The sequence below is a fragment of the Micromys minutus genome (genome assembly GCF_963924665.1).
Source record: "Micromys minutus genome assembly, chromosome: 5".
Classification (NCBI taxonomy): domain Eukaryota; kingdom Metazoa; phylum Chordata; class Mammalia; order Rodentia; family Muridae; genus Micromys; species Micromys minutus.
The window spans coordinates 47,361,685-47,384,880 of NC_137974.1; the positions used below are offsets into that span (position 1 = coordinate 47,361,685).

General features: G+C 40.3%; 1 protein-coding gene across 2 annotated transcripts in view; it reads left to right on the forward strand.

Moving 5' to 3' along the window:
• The window catches only part of PCCA (propionyl-CoA carboxylase subunit alpha), a 277,273-nt gene that overhangs the window by 66,936 nt on the left and 187,141 nt on the right, over window positions 1–23,196 (forward strand). Inside the window, exons 7-8 of one of the 2 annotated variants that reach the window (XM_080916684.1) lie at window positions 3,004–3,135; window positions 10,994–11,030. In XM_080916684.1, coding sequence (XP_080772810.1) covers window positions 3,004–3,135; window positions 10,994–11,030 — 169 coding nt within the window. The remainder of the gene's footprint in view (window positions 1–3,003; window positions 3,136–10,993; window positions 11,031–23,196) is intronic. The other variant, XM_080916685.1, reaches the window with a different exon arrangement.

Below are 23,196 nucleotides of genomic sequence, written 5' to 3' on the forward strand. Positions count from 1 at the left end.
AATCATAATGTATTTTGGATGTTCACATTTATATTATGTCTTAAACTCTTTGTGTGGGCATTCTGATTACTTGATTGCATCTGCCTGGCACAGCGCTTTGAAAAGCAGCACTGATGACAAGATCATGCAGCCTACCAGGTAAAATGAGAATCTGAAAAGACAATTGTTGGGTGAAGCATGATTGCTGCCTCGTGCCGTTGAGTCCCGTCCCGTGAGCTACGGCTTGGCACACAGAAGTGCACAGATTATCACCCTGCTGCCTGTGGCTTCTTTATTCTGGTGGAGACACAGGTTTCCGGCAGGTAGAGGCCAGGGGTTGCCACTCTTCTTACACAGAACGGATGTATTTTTCATGTGTTTTACTTTTGTGTAAGAACTTTCCTCCCTCAAAGAAGGTTCTGTTAAAACTAGATAAAAATATGGACACAATTGTATTTTATGAATATCTGGTATGGCCAGAATGATTCCTTACATAGAATTGATCAGTTCCTAACACGAATGACTATAAGTGTTGGGTTCCTGTATTACTGGTACCCTGTGGACCTAGATGTCTTACTATCCTACTGTTCTGAAGAGTGGACTACTCACTCGGTCTAGTGCTTTATACAGTTACAGATGGCGTTCAGAACATGTTATACCCAAGTACAACATCTTTGATATCAGGAGGGGAAGGAATTTGATCCACCAGCAGAAACAGAAGGTCTCTTTGACCTTCTCCCACCATCTCCCATCCAGCAAGTCATTAAACCTTAGAAGATTTTCTGCGCTCTTCATGAGTTATGCCAGAAGACCTTCACATGAAGAGTGTTAGGGGAGGGGGAACATGACTAACAGGCTTTGTTACGTTTCTCCAGAACATATCTCCCAGATAGACGGCTTTCTTTATAACCCTTTCATTAATGTCCTCTTATGTTTCCTGTTCTGCGTGGTTTATGTTAGTTATGACATCATGCTCATGCCCTGCCCAGGCTTCATCAGACCTTCAGCAAACCTCTGGAAAACCCTCAAAGCTTTCTACATTCTGTCCTATGTACGCTTTAGTGGTCGGATTCCTGCATAGCAGCTATAAGTCTGTGTGTTCAGCCCCCAGCACCCAAACTCACAGATAGCACCCTTAGACAGAACACTCAGGATTAGCTGTGCCTTTGGCTCTCATCTTCAGGCAGCCTGTGTGTTGTGTGCAACACAGATTACGTAAGCCCATGTGCTTCTCTTCAGCCAATTTGTCTTTTATAGTCGGCGCAACAGCTGTAAACCTAGGAAGAGGAGGGATGGAGTTTCCCTCATTTGATCACTTTACCTACATCAGCCAGGCTGGCAAATCACTTGTTCCCCATGGCCACCCCCAAAATTGGACCTAAGTTGAATTTTCCTTTCTTCTATCTGCTTTTGGGCAGGAGGAGAAATATTCATCTTGAGTTTAAAGACATTGTTTTTCAATATTTTATCTCTGAATAATTTCAGTTGTGTTTTATTTTTATTTCTGGGGAAGGATCTCACTATGTAGCCAAGGCTAGCTTTGAATTTGATGTCCTATTGCTTTAGCTTCCCAAGTGTTGGGTTAACAGGTGTGTACCATCATGCCCAACCAATTGCTGATTCTTTGGGCAATTTGTGGCCCAGTTTGGGCTTGTCTTATAACTTGTGTGCCTCTGTGTTTCCCTCCTGAACATAAGCACTGGATTATCTCCTAATGTACAGGTCAAGCTGCCCTTAATTCCATAAAACCTTTTCCTTAGTGACCTCTTAGGCTTCCACTTCCTGTTCTGGGTGGTTTTAGTTCTCTTTGGCCATTCTTGCTGAGCAGTCTAAGCCACACACTGCTGTAGTCCCTCTGGTCATAAAGATAATGGAATCCTTTCTGAACTGAGAAGTCTGTGTAAGTAGCAATGCAGATATATGATGTATGGTTTACATATCTCCCACATGAGACTCTGAGAAAATCAAGTCAGACGCCTTACCCTTGGTGCCCAGCATACACATCTGCTTCGTCTCTTCTCAGGGTTAGCATCATTTCCTGACGCCATGACCGGATCCTTTATTCCAGCCAACTCCTCTGCTACGTTTGTAGCCTATGTTCTTTCTGGTGGCACTTAAGTTCTAGCTCTCTGCCATGTCTCTAATCACTGTTTCCAACAGTACATTTTAGAATTTAAATTACATTGATGTAAACTCAGTCAGGTAGATACATTTTCAGGGAAAAATAGATTGTTGTTAGTTTTTAATTGGTACTATATGCATGCATAGTGCCTATGAGCTCAGAAGAGGGCATTAAATTTTCTGCGTTCCAGGTTATAGGTATTTGTGAGCTACCATGGTGCTGGGAATCAAACCCAGATCCCCTACCAGAATGGCAAGCATTTAACAGTTAGCTGACTCATCTCTCTAGTCCCCAGGCTTACTTTTAAAACATAATTGTATTTATTAAATTCTCACATCTTCTTGGTACATCTACATTTTTGGTACATTTTTATAGATAGAATGCAAACATTCCTGGCTTTCTTTCTCTAAGTTAAGGTATCTGTCAATGTTCCCTTGAGTTTGCTGGTGTCTTTGTGGTCACTGCATTTAGGTCAAAGGTGGGCACACAGCTGGTATCTAATAAACTTGGTATTTGTGTTCTGTTTTACTATGTGGAAGACATTGAGTATGCACAGATTTACAAGGCAATTTAAAGGTGAATGTACTGTTTATTTAGTGAGAGCATATTGTAGGGACAGTGTCATGTCAGTTGCCTTTTCCAAGAATATTGTCCACATCAGTGGTGTTCTCCACTGTTTTTCTCCCAGTGGTCCAGCCTTGCTTTATTGATCTGTACTCTATTGTGTCATGAGGCAATACAATACAATAAAATTGGCTTACATCCTCATTTCAACATTGGCTCTAGAAATAATAAACATACAGTTATATAATCATACATGCTTGTATGAGCTTTTCTTTATAAACATTGTGATTTTATATTATGGTGTTTTGTGTTGAATTGTAACATGTTTTTCTTTGCAGGCAGCAGAAGATGTCACTTTCATTGGACCTGATACTCATGCTATTCAAGCCATGGGTGACAAGATAGAAAGCAAACTATTAGCCAAGAGAGCAAAGGTCAATACAATCCCTGGCTTTGATGGGGTAGTAAAGGTGAGACACTTTTATTTAAATATTTATGATATGCACCCTAAGTCAAACATTCTGTGACAAAATATAGCTATTGTTTACATATATAAGAAATACAGAGTAGCTTAAGTCAAGTTGTTGTTAGTGCTGTAAACTATGGGCAGGGAGAAGGCATTGATACATTGTATGTCATGAGTGGTGAGTGGACACTGATGTATGTCATGAGTGGTGAGTGGACACTGATGTATGTCATGAGTGGTGAGTGGACACTGATGTATGTCATGAGTGGTGAGTGGACACTGATGTATGTCATGAGTGGTGAGTGGACACTGATGTATGTCATGAGTGGTGAGTGGACACTGATGTATGTCATGAGTGGTGAGTGGACACTGATGTATGTCATGAGTGGTGAGTGGACACTGATGTATGTCATGAGTGGTGAGTGGACACTGATGTATGTCATGAGTGGTGAGTGGACACTGATGTATGTCATGAGTGGTGAGTGGACACTGATGTATGTCATGAGTGGTGAGTGGACACTGATGTATGTCATGAGTGGTGAGTGGACACTGATGTATGTCATGAGTGGTGAGTGGACACTGATGTATGTCATGAGTGAGTGAGTGGACACTGATAGATATTGTCACTGAAGGAAACATGCATGAAGGTGCACACTTTTAATCTTTGAACTAGGGAGGCAGAGGCAGGCAGATCTCTCTGAGTTTGAGGCCAGCTTGGTCTACAGAGAAAGTTTCAGGCCAGCCATGGTTGCATAGTAAAATCCTGACTCAAGAAATGAGAGAGGTGAAGTGGGGGGTGGAGGAAGGAAAGAAAAGAAAATCCAGTCAGACTTCCCAAGTGTGTCTCTAGATGGCAAATATGAGCTTCCATGCTCCTTCTTCAGCTCTGAATAGCTTGACACCAAGGGCCAGGCACACTGGTCCTATCAAGGATGTCCACCAAGGGCCAGGCACACTGGTCCTATCAAGGATGTCCACCAAGGGCCAGGCACACTGGTCCTATCAAGGATGTCCACCAAGGGCCAGGCACACTGGTCCTATCAAGGATGTCCACCAAGGGCCAGGCACACTGGTCCTATCAAGGATGTCCACCAAGGGCCAGGCACACTGGTCCTATCAAGGATGTCCACCAAGGGCCAGGCACACTGGTCCTATCAAGGATGTCCACCAAGGGCCAGGCACACTGGTCCTATCAAGGATGTCCACCAAGGGCCAGGCACACTGGTCCTATCAAGGATGTCCACCAAGGGCCAGGCACACTGGTCCTATCAAGGATGTCCACATGGCTGTGAGACTTGGGCAGCTTCTGAGGTTCTCAGGACTGGTGTTGGGTAATTGCCATCTAAGATCCAGCAAAAGTGTTGGGGCTTTCGGTCGCAAAGGTACATGGAACCCCCAGTGTGCTTTCTAGGAAGTTTCATTTAATTACTTTACCCTAGTGTGATCCCCTGTGAGTCTTAGGCCCTAGGCTCTCCAGCTGCTCTGCCTCTGGGACGTGGGGACCAAAGGCACGCACCATGTCACATGGTGTTGGCAGCCGACTGCTGTTGATTTGGACCTCCAGGAAAACCACACCTTGGCTAGCTCCAGAGCAGAGTGTGTTTTCATTATTAGCCCTTCACTGATAGGCATTAGTGTTTCTACTTGTTGGTGTAGTGGTGGGGACTGGTCAGAAGATTTTCTCCTGACCAGGATTCTGGCCTTCTAAGATCCTCAATTTGAACCTTATGTAATCACTGCAGTACCGATGAGCTATAAGTCAGATAAGCACTGGCTTCCCATTGGTTAGCTGTGTTCTTAGGGCTCAAGCTCAGAGAGGTTTCCAGGGAGCACTTATCTTAGAACTTTATTTGCACAGTAAATGTTCTCTTATGAAGTTAATAGGTGTAGGCTCTCCCAGGAAGAGGGACTGCTCCTTGATGAGAGGTCTAACAGTGAGGGCTGTGGGTGGGAGACTGGAGATGCCATCCTCAGCCATCACACAGGTGGTTTATAGATACAGGAAGAACTTGTGGGACATTGGCAGGAGTCAACGTTGACACTGCACCATCTGTATTCATAAAACTACACGCATTTCTCTATTAATTATTAAACCCTTTTGTGATTTGAAGGGCAAAGGGGGAAATGGATACTTGATTTTCTATTAGAGCATTGCCTCCCATAGTTTTCTTTCCCTGAGTTCTTTTAGGTGATATTGAATAATTTTTTTCTATTTTTATTTTATCATTATTTATATTTTATGGATGTCTTCATAGAAAAAAGTGGTACTTAATTTTTGGAGTGGGTTGCTAGCTTACGCTGGGTCTTATTTGACTCTTAAATTTCACTTGTTACAATACTAATACTGTATATGTATTCTGGTATGACTCCTGTATGCTGTTAATAGGAATGTAAATTTATGTGCCACTGTGGAAATCAGTGTGGAGTTTCCACAAGAATTGTAAATAGAACTACCATTGTGATTCAGCTGTACCATTTTTGGGTATTTAACAGGTGAAATCAAAGTCATGATACAATCAAGACCTGCACAGTCATGTTTATTCAGGCACTGTTCATAATAGCTGTACAACAGATAAAGAAAATGTTATATCTATACCACAATGAAGAATTATTCAGCCATTACACATAACATAAATCATGACATTTGCTGGACAATGTATGGTGGTGGAAATGATAATGTCTGTAGAAATAAGCTAGAGGCAGAAGGGCAAACACTTCTGCATCAAGGGTGTGGGAGGAGGGTCATGAAAGTCGAACAGGGAGAGGCCCGAAGACAAAATGGAGTTGGTAGATTGCTTGCCCAGTATGTACAAAACCATGGGTTAAATCTTTAGCACCGCACAGTTCTAGCATTAGGAAGCTGGAGAGAGGAGTCAGAAGTTCAAGGCTTTCCTTGTCTGAATGCTGTGTTTGAGGCCATCCTGCTAGACTTGAGATAATCAATCAATCAATCAATCAATCAATCAATAAGCTGTTAGGAAATAGGAAAGGGACCAGTGAGGTTGGGACAGTGGGGGAGGATATGACCGGAATATCTTTATATGCTTATGAAGTATCATGGCAGGTCTCTGTTGTGGACAGTTAATACATACAAAGCACACAACTTGTGGCACAATCTTTCCCTTCATCCAAGAAGATGAAACCAGCTCTATCCTAGCAACTGGAAACAAGCTACTAAATATTCATATTCAGCCCAAGGCTTTTGGAAGTACAGTCAAACCTGAGTATTCTTAGGTTCAGCATCCACAAAGTTAATCACCCTGGATTGGAAAATACAGCTCTGAGCTGTAATGCCCCATGTGCGCTCTTCCCATCCCTCTAGCATTCCTTTATTTCTTCTTTGTGTTATTCCTTTACTTTTCATCCAGCCGCTGCTTAGTGAAAGACTTTTCCAGGCTCTGGGCTGGACATCTGGAACACTGTTAAACAGACTAGACAATAAGTTCCAACCGTGTGGCGCTTGCTTTCATTTTTACCTTCCTTCCTTTCTTTTTAAATTTCATTTTATGTATATGAATTTTTTGCCTGCATATATGTCTGTGCACCATAGTGCATGCTTGTTGTCCATGGGGGACAGAAAAGGACAGCAGATCCCTTGGAACTAAAGTTACAAATGGTCGTAAGCCCCCACATGGGTGCTAGAAATCAGACTCAGGTCATCTGGAAGATCAACCGTGGAGTCATCTCTTTAGCCCCTTGCCGAGTTTACCATCACTGTGGGTACTCTTGGTTACTCGGCGACTTCCTTCTCTCAGAGACTCCCTCAGCCAGTGTTCCCCTGTGCTGTAATTTCCTCTTTATTACCTGTATGAAATACATATCTGAATATTGTTAGCTACTGTGTAGCATATCTAAGGTGTGGCCGCTCTCCCCGCCTGTAAGTTCTGTGAAAGCTTGGATGGTTCAGGGTCTTGCATGTGGCCAGTCTTAGTGACAGCTGACTTGAAAGAGAAAAGAGTTCCTCTCTGAGCAGAGCCTGAAGCAGGATAGACTGAGACAGTTTGGTATTTGGAGTGAGGCTACAGGGCTAGGTGGAATAGCTTGGGGTTGTCACTGGTGGCCTGGGAAGGCATGGTCAAGCCCTGACACCAAGTTAAGGAGCCTGAGCTTGTTCTAAGACAATGGATGTCATGGGAAATTTTAAATGGACTTAAAAAAAAACTTTCCATTTTTCTTCTTTCTTTTTGACTTGTTTTAGACTTTTGAGACATGGTCTGGCTTTGAGTCTGCTGTTTTCCTGCCTCAACCTTATTTGCATACTTACAGGCTTGAACTACTTTCTCGTTCACCCTTACAGGCATGAACCACCATACCCAATTTCTCATTTGTTTTGAAAAAATTTTAAATTGCCTTGACAGTTGTTACACAATTAAGAACAAAACAAGAAAACCCTAACTGTGGCAGATTTTGGGTTTCAACTGTGAAAGTATTGTGGAGGGTGGAATCATAATTCTTCCTTGGGACATAAAGCATTGAGTTGAAGTCTCCATTCCCATAGCTTGTGGCAGGGCCTTTAAATATCTGTGTAGGTTTTCCTATTTGTACCTTGAGAAGCAGTCAAGGTACACCAAGCATGCTGCCGACGTGTGTATTGTGTGTGTCCTGAATATCTTTGGGTTTAAGAATTGTCCTTTGGAAGTCTGGCCTGGTCCACGATCTTCTTTCTTTATAGGATAGAGGTCACTGAGTTTCTGGGATGTATCACAGAAGGCCCAGCCAGAACTGGCCATGTCTGCCATCCTCACTTGTCTCCTGTGTCTCTTTCTAGAACACAGTAAGTCGCTCTTAAGTTAGGGTCTCACTGTTATGCTGGTTCCCTGTTGAATCTCCTCTCCCTTTTTGTTTTCCACCACACCAAGCTTTTCTAATCTGTAGGTTTCAGTTTTACCTCAGGATCTAAAGCAAGCTTCCTTACTCTCTGCTGTCTTCATCAAGTGTTCACAGCACTTCTCAGGCGACTTGCTTGTCCACCTGACTTTCTGTTTCTCTCCATGGGCTGGGATTCTAGCAGGGCAGAAGCCTGTTGCTAGGAAATATTCATCAGCTTAGCATCTTAAAACATCATCCTTCTTTTAAACGGCTATTTAGGATGTCACTTCAGTCACTGAGCCATCTGTGTGCTACTCCTTTGCTGAGGGCCCATCACACTGTTTTCCAGATGTTTTCCTTCTCACAACATCGCTGTTAAACATAATAAACTCTTTGTAAGTTTTGTTGTTACATGTGAGAGAGGTATCCATAGGATAACTTTCTACAACTAAAATCTGTGGGTGAAGAGGCACAGCTCTCCAAGTTTGATACATACAGCTCTTTGCACAAAGGCTGTGTTTGTCTTGACTGAAGTGTGAAGTGCTGTTCAAGCCTGTTCCTGTGTTCACACTTGAGTGGGTTCTCCTGTGTCAACCTCCTGCTAGGGTTATAGCTGAGGTTGGATGTGTTTTATATCCCTCCCCCCCCTTTTTTTTTTACTGGATTTAAAATTATCTGTTTTTCTGAATGATCAATGGACCTTCCAAAGCTTTATTACATTTTTTAATTCTATCCATAACCCTTTAAGGAGGTTCCATGCATCATATGTTAGTACCATTGACTTGGGGGTTATTTAGAGTTTTTATCTTTCCCAATGTAATTTTATGTATCCTATAATAAAATTGAATGTGTTTAGTTTATTTTCAAAAACAATAATAGTGTTTTATAATATCTAATATGTAATGGAGCCTCAGTGAATATTTTGGCTCAAATAATGGTAAATGAAAAATTAATTTCTAAGGCAATATGATTTTATCTGAAAATCTATGTCATAGAAATTGATTTTCATAGTAGGAAAACTTATACCTTAGTCAAAAGTTAACATTGCTTTGAGGCAGATAAGGGATTTTGAGAAGTTTTACCCTGTATAATACAATTCTCTTTACATATAAAAAATAACACGTGTATGTTATGGGCACACATAAATAGGAGACAACAGGAGAAGTGGATCCTGCTTTCTAGCTTGTAGTTGAATTTCTTTGAGATCGTCTGTGGCAAACACACCCTTCCACATTGACTGAAATGTTAAAAGTTTCCTTCGAGCTGATTATAACCCGGTCCTCACCAGTCCTCACTCTTCCTCTATGTTGTTCAAGAGGCACTAATTGTTCGATTTGGCAGGTTTAACACTTCCTGACAGAGGCTGTTAAAGGCAAGTACTCTCCAATAACCGTCACCGGCTGGAACAAAGAGCCTTCCAACTCAGTGTGTGGAAACACGGCATCTTAAACGACTCCTTTCATGGATTCTTTTTTTATTCTTTCAAACTAAAATTTGGAGGTGTAGGGTTGGTACAAGCAGTGAGGTGTAGTAAGGGAGTAAAGCTTGATTTTGGGGCAGCGGTAAGATAGAGCTTTACCTCTGACTTGAACACTATTGCGATTTGGAAAATCTCATTAGCAGATGTGACTGCTTGGAGTAAAGAAAGACTTAAAACTGGTGTCGCTTTCAGGATTGCTTTGAACTTAACAAGCACCTATTTGTGGAGCAGACCGGCTAATGAAAGGAAATTAAATTTTTCTGACAACTTCCCGTTCCAGCCTCCTTTTTCAGGGATGCTGTTGGGTACTGGAGACTTTTAAGGAAGAATTTCTTTTCTTAAAAACAAACAAACAAAAAAAACAAAAAACAAAACCCAAAAAACTGTACATGAATGAAGCAGTTATTCCCCTTAGTCCCAGACGGGGTGGGGGAGGGGAGGGGGCGGATTCTGCTGCGATTGCTCTTCATTTTAATGTAGTACTTTAAAAGCTTTAAAAATTTTAGGCTTCCCTTGAATGCTTTAAAATTGTATAAAAATTCCTGCATACTTATCAACTGGTGGTTTTAGAACATGGCCAGTGGTGCATATTGTGACATGAGATTAGAAAAAGTAGTGGGGTTGAGAAAGTGGCTTGATGCTCAGAATTCTCTTTACTTGGAAAATGAATGCATAGAGTTTGCACAGCACAGCGCGTGTCAGGTGAATGGCTCTGGCCGGGGCGGTTTGTCGGAGCTTAGAGTTTCTAGTGTTACTGCTGACCAGTGGTAGAGTTGGGGACGCCTGTGAGTCAGTAACATACCTTCCTCCCATGTCAAGGAGCCTGACCTCGCTCTTCAGTTTCATTGAACTTTAATTTACGTACCTAGTACTACTAGTATGTACCTGAAGAATTGGCCAAGAAAAATATAATGGAAATCACAAGGCTTCTTTTTTTTTCTTTTCTTTTCTCTTTCTCTCCTTTATCTTTCTTTTCTTCCTTCCTTCCTTCCTTCCTTCCTTCCTTCCTTCCTTCTTCCCTCCCTCCCTCCCTTGCTCCCTCCCTCTTTCTTTCTTTTTTTCTTTTCTTTTTCTCTTTTTCTTTTTTTCCCACAATTGCTAATTCCTACAGATATTGGAAATTTACTTATTTCTAGAAAATTGATGGAGCTCCTCCCAAACAATAGACAATCAACTCCCCCTGCTGACAGAACCTAGGAAAACACAGAGTAAATAGACCAGGGGGCTGCAGACAAGCTTTAATGATCTGATTTACGATTCAGTATTGATTGTAAACATCTAAATTCTGCCATTAAATTCCGGCAACTGCACCGAATCATTGGCAATTCTGGTCATGTTTCCTGCCAGCTCATTTCAAACTGCTTTGAGTTTCTTAATATAATAATGACGAAGGAGAATTTACATTCCACTTATGGTATTAATTTTACATTTCTCTGAATGAAAAGGGTTAGGAGGTTGTAAAATTGAACATTAAATGAATCGGAGGAGACAGTAGTGCAATATATGACTGCCCTAAAGACATTGTGCAATGCCTCATGGGATTAATGCTGAGTCTCATTTCCTGCCTTTACAGGATGCAGATGAAGCTGTCAGAATTGCAAGGGAAATTGGTAAGTCCTTAAATTAACTTAGGTAGTGTTTCTGTCTTTCAGCAGATACGGTTGAGGAAACGTGTAATAAGTAATTCCCATAGAGCAAATAATATTTTAATAGTTTTTGGTTTCTGATTACTTGTGGCTCTAGAAGAATTTATCAGTTGAATTACCATATTCTGTTATTAAAGTAGGATTTGCAGTCATTTGATCTTAGTTTAGTTCTTTCATAAGATGCAATCGCTAGCTAATTAAAACAAGTAATTGTCCTAAGAGTCCCGAGGATTGGGCACAGTCTGTATTTGTGTGTGAGCACTTGGTTGTGGTCTGTTGCAATGTGAAAGGCACAGTATACAGGAGTCAGATGAAGGTGCCCCTGACAAGCTTGTTCAAGTTCTTACCATTCCCTAAAATGCAAACTATCAGTTTAATAATCTTGCTAGGAAAGATGCAGTAGAAAGTGGGAGGTGAGAACTGGGTATGCTAAACAAGCAAAGAGGAAAGGGAGGGACAGTCTCAGGCTGTTGTATATCGAGTTTCAAGGACATTCCTTTTGCAGTGTCTGCTAAATGGAGAGAATGGGAAAAGAGAACAAAGCTTTGAACCTCTAACTTTGAGTCAGATCTGTACCTGTGTACATCTGATGGGAAGCTGCGGCTAGGCTTGGGCACCAGGCTACACGTTCTGTCAGGCTTGCAGCAGCACCTTAAAGCAGTCCGTGCTGCCAGCCCACATTGTTTCAAGAAGCCACATGCTAATATTTTAGTAGTCCTGTTTCCTCAGGGTGCTTTGTTACTTAGAATTTTTGCCTGTGGTGGGAGAACATATGATTTGGCAAAGTTTATGTAGTCTGAAGTGATCATGGGCATTAATATATTTTCATAAACGAGATTAGCTAGCATAAAGTTCTCCAGGCTGGTGTTACCCCTGAGTTATTAGCTGCCTAAGCATGATGTTCTTTTGTGACTGGAAAAGGTATTTGGCTTGTTGGGTAGTGCTTCTCTTGGGTATGGCTAAATTATTTTGGTTTTGGTCATTTAAGTCATATTAAGTGTTCTTTGTTGTTTATTTGTTTTGAAAATCTGCCTTGGATACAAGACCAGAAAATATAAGATAATATTTTATCTGTCCAGAACATCACTGTTAATTGCTTCTTCAGGGTTGCCAACATCTTTAGAAGCTTTTCAGAACTAATTCCACAATAAGACTTGTTAGGTTGCATAATGCTGCTGTCTGTGGGTTAAATCATTGATCCCCTTATTCCACACAAAGCACTCAGCTGCTTTGGAGACTGTCTTAAGGTGGGTTAATTTTATAAATATACTTTTAAACTCAAACTGGGTTCTTTTTAGTCATAGCTCAGATATTACCACCTATCTAGTCATCTATGATAATATTATTTTGTAATTAACATGTAATATTATTACTGTCATATTTGGAGGGATTTTGGAAAGCAGAAAGGGCTAGAGTACACTCCCAGATCATGTGCTTGTGACATGCTGTGAATCGCACATTTAACACTCAAGAACACTCAGTACTGAAGTCTGTGTGTGTGCATGTGTGTGAGCCCTTTGGTGATGGATCAGGGTTTTCCTACTCTTACTGAGATATCTCACATTTATATTATGGTTTGGATGGCCGTTGTAAGTTTACTTAAGGGTTAAAGTGGATGCCGAGTCCATGGGAAAATATATTCCCATGTATGAGCAGCAGAATTACAAACATATATTTGAACCTGTCTTATTTTTGTTTGTTTTTGTTTTGTCTTGTCAGTTTCTGGTTTTTCTTGTGTGATTTGTGTTCATATTTCTGTTTTTTTTTCCCCTCTTTTGTGGTGCTGGGTTGTCCTGGTCTGGACCTCATATTGCAAGGCCAACAGGCACTGCAGAGCTGTGGGCGCCCTGCTCTGAGCACCTCTTTTGTGTGTGTGTGTGTGTGTGTGTGTGTGTGTGTGTGTGCTATATGCTAAAAACAAAATCTTATGTGCTCTCTCACTCTCAAGTTTGTGTTTTTTTCTCTGGGAGCATTTATTTATACTGCCAGAGCTGGGAAGTAATTGTTGGGGACTTTTGTGTCTTTTATGTAACTATAGCTTCTAGTTTGGGACATTTTTCCATGTGCCGTCTACTTTAGAAATGCTATTTTTTTATCTATTGAAATTTTCTTACAATTACAATTTAAGTTTCACACATGGATGGTTTCCTTGATGATTCCTACCCCTTCTATTTCTTCTGACTCTCCCCTTCCCCTCTCCTTGTGAAGCCCGTCTTTACAGTTGAGGCTGTTTCAGAGAAGCTCGCTAGTGTCCCAAGCAGACTGGGGGAAAGAGAAGCCAAGAAACCCAAAATGAGATGAAACATGGTAAAGACATTTGACAAGGCACTAGGGCTTCCTCAGAGACCCTGCATGCCACATAGAGACCTTCTGCGCAGACCTCTTCGTCCTGTGCTGACTTCCAGATGCATTGCTAAGCCACTTTTCTGTAATGTTTACTCAGTTTTCTCTGCCAAAGTAGTAGTGTTCTCTATGGTTTGTTGTACTTTATAATATATTTTGGTTATATCTTCATATAAACAGTTCTTACTTAAACTAAACATACTTAGTATATTATAATTAAAACTCATGGTTAACAAATGGACACACTAAAGGTTATAGTTAATATTAAAATAGTTTTAAATATACTCACTGCACCTATTTGTAATTATATGAATAAAATGATTTTATTAAAAATATAAATATATTAACACATAATAATTTATTTTTGTACATTTAAGGCAAACTAAGGGAGGACAAAAATATGCTTTCTTCACCCGTGTTTTTACTTTCATTTCTCTATCTGTAGAAATGCATTTTTTTTAAGGGCACAGTGGTAGTAGAAATACATTATTAGGCTGTGACATTTTTGATTTGTCTATACTGAACCATCCTCACATTCTTGGAATGAATCCAACATGGTCCCGGTGTACAGTCTTAACCTGTTCTTGAATTTGGTTTGTAAGAATCTTGTTGAGAAAATTTGCCTGTTTGTTCATTTGCAAAAAGGTCGTATAGTTCTCTTCTTTTCTTTCTTCCTTCCTTCCTTCCTTCCTTCCTTCCTTTCTTTCTTTCTTTCTTTCTTTCTTTCTTTCTTTCTTTCTTTCTTTCTTTCTTTCTTTTTGGTGTGTGCACCTGTGCATGCCTCTTCCCTTGTCCAGTTTTGGTATCAAGGTGAGTTAAAGGTTTGGTACATTTGGCACGGAATCCACCCAGGCTCTACTGGGAGGCTCTTTTTGTGTGTATGTGTTCCATTTTTTTATTGGATAGTTTATGTATTTACATTTCAAATGTTATCCCCTTTTCTGGTTCCCCCCTCTCCCATTCTCCCTCCTTTTGCTTCTATGAGGATGCTCCCCTCCCACCACCCACTCCCACCTCAACAACTTGACATCCCCCTACACTGGGAAAACAAGAGGCTCTTTTTTTTTTTTTTTTTTTTTTTAAACCATCATTTTAATTTCTGGATTGTTACAATTTTTAAAAAGTTATTTCTATAGGTCATATGTGTTTGAAACTTATTTCTTTTACATTTCCCAGGCTTTTGGAATATAAGTTTTTAAAAGTACTGTGTAATGATTCTCTGGGTTCTTGTTGGGGAGAAAGAGAGAGATGGGGGTATAGAGAGGGAGGGAAAGGAGGAGAGGGAGGGGAGACAGGGTCTGTCTCACTGTTCATTTCTACTTAATTTGTGTCTTCTCTCCCCTTTTTTCTTTTGGTTATGAATTTGTTAATCTTATTTATTTTTTAAATACTAATTCTGTTTGACTGACTCCATGTATCCTTTGGTTTCCATTCTACTAATCTCACCCTGATCTTTATTATTTTTTGACTTCTACTGCTTTGGGTTTCAGATTCTTGTTTTTCTAGTTCCTTGAAATACGTCACTATTTATTGAATATTTTTTTTCTAAAAATTTAATGCCAACTCTCACCTACAAACCCAAGAGGAAATTTTTGGGGCTTCCTTAGCTGTATTTGAAAGGCTCTTCTAAGTTGTATTTTCATTTGCTCCTAAAAACTTTGAACATTTCTTCCTAATGAATCTTTCAGTGATTCAAGGGTTAATTTCTCTATCTTCATGTGCTTTCATGGTTTCTGTAGATTTTCTCACTACTGGTTTTTAATTTTAGCACACTGATCTTATAAGATGGAAAAGATGATTCATTTGTATTTGTTAAGACTTGATTTGTTGCTGAGAATGTAGTCTATAAAGAAGATTCTATGGGCTACTGAAAATAATGTATATTCTGTTTCTATTGAATGGAATAGTCTGTATCCATCTGTTCATTTGATCTATGATGTGGCTTGAATCTGAGTTTTCTTTGTTGACTTTTATTTTGATGACTTAGAGATGAGAGTAAGGTATTAAAGTCAGCAACTCCTATTGTACAAGTACTTGTACAGTGTTTGTGTTTGGCAGTGCTTGCTTGGGAGGTTAGGAGCCCATGTTTGATGCACATGCGCTCAAGGTTGCCAACCTTCTTGATTTATTCCTTCCTTTGTTGGTATGTAGTGGCCTTCTTTATTACTTCTAGCTAATACTTTATCAGGTATCAAAATAGCTATGCCACCCTGCTTTGTTTTCTGTACATCAATGATAGAATCCTTTCTATCTGCTGACTCACAGTCTTTGGGGGAGCCTTTAGCAGTAAAGTATGTTTCTTGGAAACAACAGAAAGCTGAATCTAGTTATCTTTGTCTTTTTAATGGCAAGGTGAGGCCATTTATATTTTATTGAGTTTTATTGAGAGGAATAACTCCTGTGATTATGATGACTGAGTGGATAATCGTTTGTTCTTTCTCTTAATAGGGTATAAGGGCTTTGCTCTTTTCCTGGGCTGGTAAAGAATTCTTTAGAGCTCTCCTTTGCTTAGCTTTTCCTTTCAAGAAGCTTATTCTGTCCTGTGCTCTTGTGGCTGAGACCTTTTTGTAGTATTTTAAGCCTTTTTGGTAGCATTGGTCTGGTGGTCTTGAATTGCTTCAGCCTAAGTTTGTTTTGAAATGTCCTGTTTCTCTGTCAGGTTTAAACCCAGCATGGCTGGATAATAGCCATCTTGGTTGGCAGTTGCTTACTTTCAGGACCTAATATTTATAGTCTCATATTTTTATGACATTGAAGGTTACTGCTGAGTGAGCTAATGATATTTTGTGTTCTTGGTTTTATAGGTGAACTGACATTTGCCCTTTGAAACTGTTTCAATGTTTTATATTTTGGCATCTCGTATATGATATAGAAAGGTTCTTCCCTTGTTGTGTCCATTTGGAGTACTACATGGCTATTGCATTTGAATGTCTACAATGTCTTACTATGTAGCTCTGGCTTGCCTGTAATGCTCCATGTAGGCCAGGCTAGCCTTGAGCTCATAGAGATTTGCCTACTTCTGCCTACTAGTACTGAGTTAAAAGGTTTCTTCTGCCACGACCAGCAGAATGCCATTTTCCTTTCCTGCTGCCATTTCATGCCTTTAGTGTTTATCTTAGCCCCTCTTTATCCTGTGAATGCTGTGGTTCACTCTGATTATGGCTCAGCACTCCTGGACCATGATGGATATATGGATTTATTTTATATTACTTATTGATGTTTGAATTTAACATTTTGTAAGTCTTACCTTCTCTCTCTAGTATTTTTCTTTTTCTTAGCTTAGTTTGTTGGTAATAGTGTTCACTATTCCCCTTTTAAAATTTATTCATTTAAAATTTCTAATATTTCTCCTGCTTTCGTTTTTGCAAAAATTTCTCCATTTCCCTGCCGATTTTTTTCTTCCATGTTGCTGAGTTAAAAAACAAAACAAAAAATTCTTTATTAGTTAGCCTTTTATTGCTGTGAAGAGATACCGTGACCAAGGAAACTCTAATAAAGAAAAACTTTTTAGACCTGAAACTTGCTCTGTAGACCAAGCTGGCCTTGAACTCACAGAAATCCACCTACCTCTCTCTTCCAAGGATCTCTTACAGGGATTCAAGGCTTGTGCTGCCACTGCCTGCCTAAAGAAAAACATTTAATTGGGTCTGGCTTATAGTTTCAGAGGTTTAGTCCTTTAGTGGCAGTTCATGGGGCGAAGCACGGGAGCATGCAGGCAGACATTCTACATCTGTATTTTCAGGCATCAGGAAGAGAGAGAGCTACTGGACCTGGGGCTTCTGAAACCTAAAGCCCACTTAGCAATGCTTTGCTCCACCACAAGGCCACACGTCCCAATTCTTTCGAGTCACATCTCTTCCTGTGAGCCTGTGGGTCCATTTCACTCAAACTACCACAACTGCTGATTTCATTATCTGTTTTGCTGACTCTTCCCTCTGTGTTGCTGTCTTTCTAGATCTTCATTTAACTTATTTGCTCGTTTTGAATTCTCTGTTGCGTCACTGGCCATTTTTACGAGATAACTTTTGAAATCTCCATCTGTTGTTGTACCTGTTCCAGTGTCTTCGACTTCAGTAGTCTGGGGCCATCTTGTGTTTTGCTTTCTCATGCTTCCTTAATTTCTGTGCTGTGCTTTGCACATTACATTAGCTGTTTGACTCACTGTTCTGGTTTTGGGACAGATCTCTTTGATCAGCCTGTTCTTTCTGGGTTTTGTTCTTGCTTTCCAAAACAAAGTCTACCTGTGTATCCCTGGGTGTGTGGACCAGGCTGGCTGGCCTCTAAATGCTCTACATAGTGGGTGCTGTTTGCTTCTGTTCCCTGATCCTCAGATTATGAGGATGTGCCCCACACCTGTAAACTTTTTTTTTTTAATTTAAAAATTTTTCTTTTTTCACATATTATATTCGAACTGCACTTTCTCCTTCCTCTCTTCCCTTTGAACAGACTACTCTGAAGGATCAGTTCTTAGTTTAATTTTTCTGAGGTGCTGTTTCCCATTTGCCCATCCGTGAGCTGTGCAGCTGATAAAAGTCTTGCTTTTCTTCTCAGCATTGTACAAACTCTTATTGCTCTTTGCCTGGTATCTCTTCATTTCTTCCATGGATTTCAAATAAGCTTTCTCTATTGTTCTCTTAAGATAAATCCCCCTTTTCTTATTCAGACTCTGGCCTCCATTGGCTCACACAGAGGCAGCCTCTAGACTGCCTTCTTACCTAGAGGTTCAAGTTATGGATATAAAAAAGTGAATACATTTTGTGCTGTATACAGCAGGGCCTGGGCAATAGCTGCCTGGTTGGTGCTAAGGAAGCAGAGGACAGTGAGTGAAGGCCTGGTGCTCACTGCAGAGTGCCTCATGTTGATTCCATCTTCTAGGCAGTGGAAAACATCAGCAGTCACAGACTCATGCAGGATAAGGAAGTAAAGGCAGGCAACCTACACTGCTTTCTTCCAGGACCTCTAGGACTCTCACTGGTACATGCTCCCCACTTTGAGATCAGGTATTCTTCCCAGTTCTTCCCAAGGTGTATTTCTAAGCTGCTTCTAAATCCTGTTAAGTCGGCATTAAAGGCCAAGTATTACAACAACCAAGCCACAGTCTTTATAAATGTCACAAAGGACATGATCTCCCCCTCCCCCAAACAAAAATAAACCAACTCCTAAAAAAACAAAATGGGGAGGGAGGCAGGTTAGCTATTTTACATTAAACAAGCAAAAAAAACAATCTGCAAAATGCAGTGTATGACACTGATTTCTCTGTGATTCTAACACAAGACTCCCCAGGGGCCTCCTTCCTGTCTGATCTTTCTCTTAAGGCTTTTGTTTTCTTGTCTGAGCCTGGTTGTCCATTGTCAGGCTGTAGATTGTCCATTTAGAGATCTCTTCTGCACTATCTTTTATTTTCGTTTCTCTTTGAACCTTTCTTTAGGAAACAAAGGCCTTTGTAGGTTTCCCAACTGTTTTAAAAAGATAACTTTTCTGCCCATGAGCCTTACTTTGCTGGGCAAGATTACTGATTAACACGACTAAATTTGGAACTGGACATTTCCCAAGAAATATTTTGCTTTTGTCTCTTTTTAAAAAACTTTCTCTTCTCCATTAGTTGATATATTCTATCAAAATGTAGTTTAAGGAACTAAATCTAAAATCATTTTAAAAGGAATTGTGAATACTTTATCCTTTAGATACCTTTATCAGCTTTTAAGTTACTGATTATTATTTCCCCTCCCCCGTCCTCCAGTGTTGGGTGGCATTTGCTGGGAGAGTCTGCTTACTTATCATGTCTTATGCAGGTCAACACTGTATTACCAGCTAAGTTGTTGTTAGTCCCCGCAACTAAGTGGGGGAAGCTTCTAACCTTCCAGGGTCTTCCTTACCTTCTGTAGCCAAAGCATGGTGTCTCAAACCATAGAACAAACTGAAGCCTTTGTTTTTTGTGATTGGCAACACCCAAATCAGAGCTGTCTGCCACTTGGGCTCCTACAAAGTCCTTACAATCAAGAGTTCCAGTTGCTCATTCACTGAAGGGCAGCTGAAGTAATCATAGGAAGCATTGGTAGATGACCTCTTCGTATAGAATTCTGTCAGGGTTTGTTTCGAGAAGCCATTTCAAGGAAAGGGTAAAAGTGGCTGACCTGCAGTTCCTCAGAAAATTGGACATAGTTCTACCTGAAGACCCAGTTATTCCACTTCTGGGCATATACCCCGAAGATGCTCCAATATATAATAAGCATACATGCTCCACCATGTTCATAGCAGCCTTATTTATAATAGCCAGAAGCTGGAAAGAACCAGATGTTTTTCAGTAGATGAATAGATACAAAAATTGTGGTATATTTACACAATTACACTACTCAGCTATCAGAAACAATGACTTTATGAAATTCCTAGGAAAAAAGATGCATCTAGAGAATATCATCCTGAGTGAGGTAACCCAGTCACAAAAGAACAGACATAATATGCAGTCACTGATAATTAAATACTAGCCCCAGAAAGCTCTGAATACCCAAGAAACAACTCACAGATCATACGAAGCTCAAAAAAAGGAAGACCAAAAGGTAGAAACCTTAGTCCTTCATAGAAACAACACCAACAACAAGTGTATAACACCCTCTCAGAGTGGGGTGCACCTAGACCTTAAATCATTAATAACTCAAGAGCTAAGAAGATAGCCTTGTGGCAATTTTTGGTATTTAAAAATCACTATGTTTAATCTTTACACACCAAGAAAACTTTGACTATTTCCATGTTATGTTTTGTTCTACATGTACTTTATGCTTATGGTAACTAGTAAGATTTCAATGCATACTATTTAACCTTAAAAAAAAATCAAGTACTGACAAAAATATATTCATATAGTTTTATGCCAAAATGCTTTTAAAAATCTGTACACATATCTCTCTTTTTAAAATAAAGTTGTAAGAAAAAAATTAAGTACTGACAAAAATATATTCATATAGTTTTATTCCAAAATGCACTTAAAAAATCTGTACATGTATATCTCTTTTTAAAAATAAAGTTGTAAGGATATAGGTTAAAAAAAAAAAGTGGCCATCCTGAGGGACGTACTTTCTGATTGTTACTACGTCACAAGAGTGCACGTGCATACGGCTCATGAGTAGAAACCACATAGTCTCTTTTTGGAAGTATTCATTTACCTGTAATTGTGCAGAAGAGATATTAGGACTAGATACTGTACTGCACTTTGTATGCTGGGGAGCGTCCGTGTGGCTGTGAAGCACATGGTCAGTCCCAGGTGACTCAGTGAGACACCCGCAAAGGTGAAGAGGGACTGGAGCAGCACCTCAGCCTGAGTCTAAGCCGACTTTTCACCAGACACAGTGTCCCGGGTGTGATCCCAAAACCAGGATGATGGACAGGTTGAGGTGGCCTGGGCTGTACAGGGAATTCTAAGCCACCGTGACTCAGAAATCAAGGAAATCTAAAAGAGTGCCATGGTTTGTTTGTGTTTGTGAATCTCTTATGTCTGTATATTTAAAAAATGTCAAGTTATAAGTGATCTCTTCTTATCAGAAGGGAGATTACCTCCTTTTAAATCCTTAGATACTTTGTTGTGATAAGGAAGGTAGTTCTGTTTCAAACACATGTCAACTAAAAATATAAATTTAAGCACATGCATTATAGGCAAAAGGAGTGAATACTTTAGTGGATTAGAAAATAAGAGATTGTTCGTGGAGACTGTACATGTTGAGTAGGTAACAGAGTTGAGTAGGTAGGAAGAATGACCATCATTCTTGTTGGTAACTCCTAATTTTGCCAGTAATGCTGGCTTTCACTAAATCCTTAGTTTTCTTTCCATTTCCAGTCCAGGTGCTGCATAACCTAATGTACTAGATGGCCATACACTTTACTTATGGAGTTACAGATGCTTATGAGTATTCTAATGTGGTGCCAGAAATGGAACCCATGTCCTCTGCAAGATAAGCACACTCCCCTAGCTGCCGAGACAGCTCTCCTGTTCTCTCCCGGGCTTTTTCTGTTCAGCTCTTTACATTCTTATCAGGGACTCTTGACTTTCTGTGTTCCAGGTATTCATAGATCTAACAAGTGAGATATTTTAGATAAGGATAAATTCTTTATCATGTTTTCATACTCAAGAAATGGCTGCATAGTTGACGGTTCATAGCATTCATTTAGCTGAGAAGACTGAAGATTCCCAGTCTTTAGGAACCTAAAATGTGGAGGGATGGGAGGAGGCCCACCCCTTGAGCTTTCCCATTGCAGGCATGAATAAGTGTGGGTGGAAATGGTAAGCATGCTCTTTGGTGGAGGGTGGTGTGGGTCATTTGTCTATACAACGACTGCAGGTTGTTGTAGATAGGATTTTTGCAGGCATTGCAGTTTTACATCAGATTTCTTTACTTTTCCAAAGTAGACATGCACACACACACACACACACACACACACACACACACACACACACACATACACTACTGGTTCCAACATGAATACTCACAGTGGCTGCAGCACTGATTGGGACAAACGTTGGTCTTGATGCTTACTTACTTCGAGAGTGGACACTGTATGATCTAGGCAGGATCTGGCATGCCAACATGCAAAATCCTCTCCACAGCCAATTATTTCTACACTGTGTCTGTACTTGCACTGAGCTGCCTCACCGTCTTATAAAGCTTCCCTGGTCTCCTCACCCATCTGTTTCCATACATAGCTCATGCCTAAAATGCCCCTTGGGCCACTGGACTGACCCTTTCTGTCACAACAGCTCTAATTTCCCTTGTTTCTACCTCCCTTTGGTCTTTTGCTCTTTTGAATTCCAAGGATGGAATTATTTAAATCCTTTGCTTTTCTATTTTCGGACTAGAAGTCCCTCAGAATAAGAACAATACATTTAGCTTTCTTTTTACTACACTTGCGTTGTTTTCAAAGTGCTGCCCTATATAAGCATAGCAAACATGTTTTAATGGGTTTAATGATGAAATATTGGGGGGGGGGGGGCAAGAACTGTTTTAACTAAACCAGTGGTGGTGCTTTGTGTGTCAGGGTCAAAGGTCTGTGACATTCGGTTACTTTCTTCCTTTTTCCTGTAAGGATCATACAGCTGGAGTTGAATGCTGTTGTAGAACCACAGGCCAGGAAGGACACTGTAAGACTTACTGACTGCCTCTTTCCCGAGCAAAGACAATGACAAATGCAATTACTTGTGTGATGATTTCCATTGAGTTTCCAGAGAGTCTTTAAGGAAGGAGACTTATTTTTTATTTTTTTGCTTTATCTGTATTTTTATTTCAAGATAGGATCTGACTGTGTAGCTCTGCCTGTCCTGGAACTGACTAGGCTGACCATGCTGAACTTGAACTCACAGAGATCTTCCTCCCTCTGCCTTCTGGGTGCTGGGATTAAAGGAATGTACCGCCGTGCCTGACTGAGACTAACTTTTCTGGCACACGTGGTGAAAGGGATTGTGGAAGGATAAAATGGTGGCTCTACTTCTTCTCACGAAACTGTAATTGAGAATGGCCTTTATCTGGGTCCTGACTTGGTACCTTCACAACAGCCTAATGAGTATACAGAGAAGGGCAGTGGCTTCTCTGATGTGCAAGAGGACTATGGGAAATAACCACACTTGATTCCCCCCAACACTACCTGTCGGTTTTTCTGTGACCTTTCAAGTGAAAATACCCAAAGTTCCTGCAAATGAAAGAGAAATTGATGTGCTTTCAACTGGCAGTTTTCAGAATCACAAACGTGTGCGTGTGTGTATGTGTGAGTGCACATGTGTACGCATGTGCATGCTATGTAAACTACT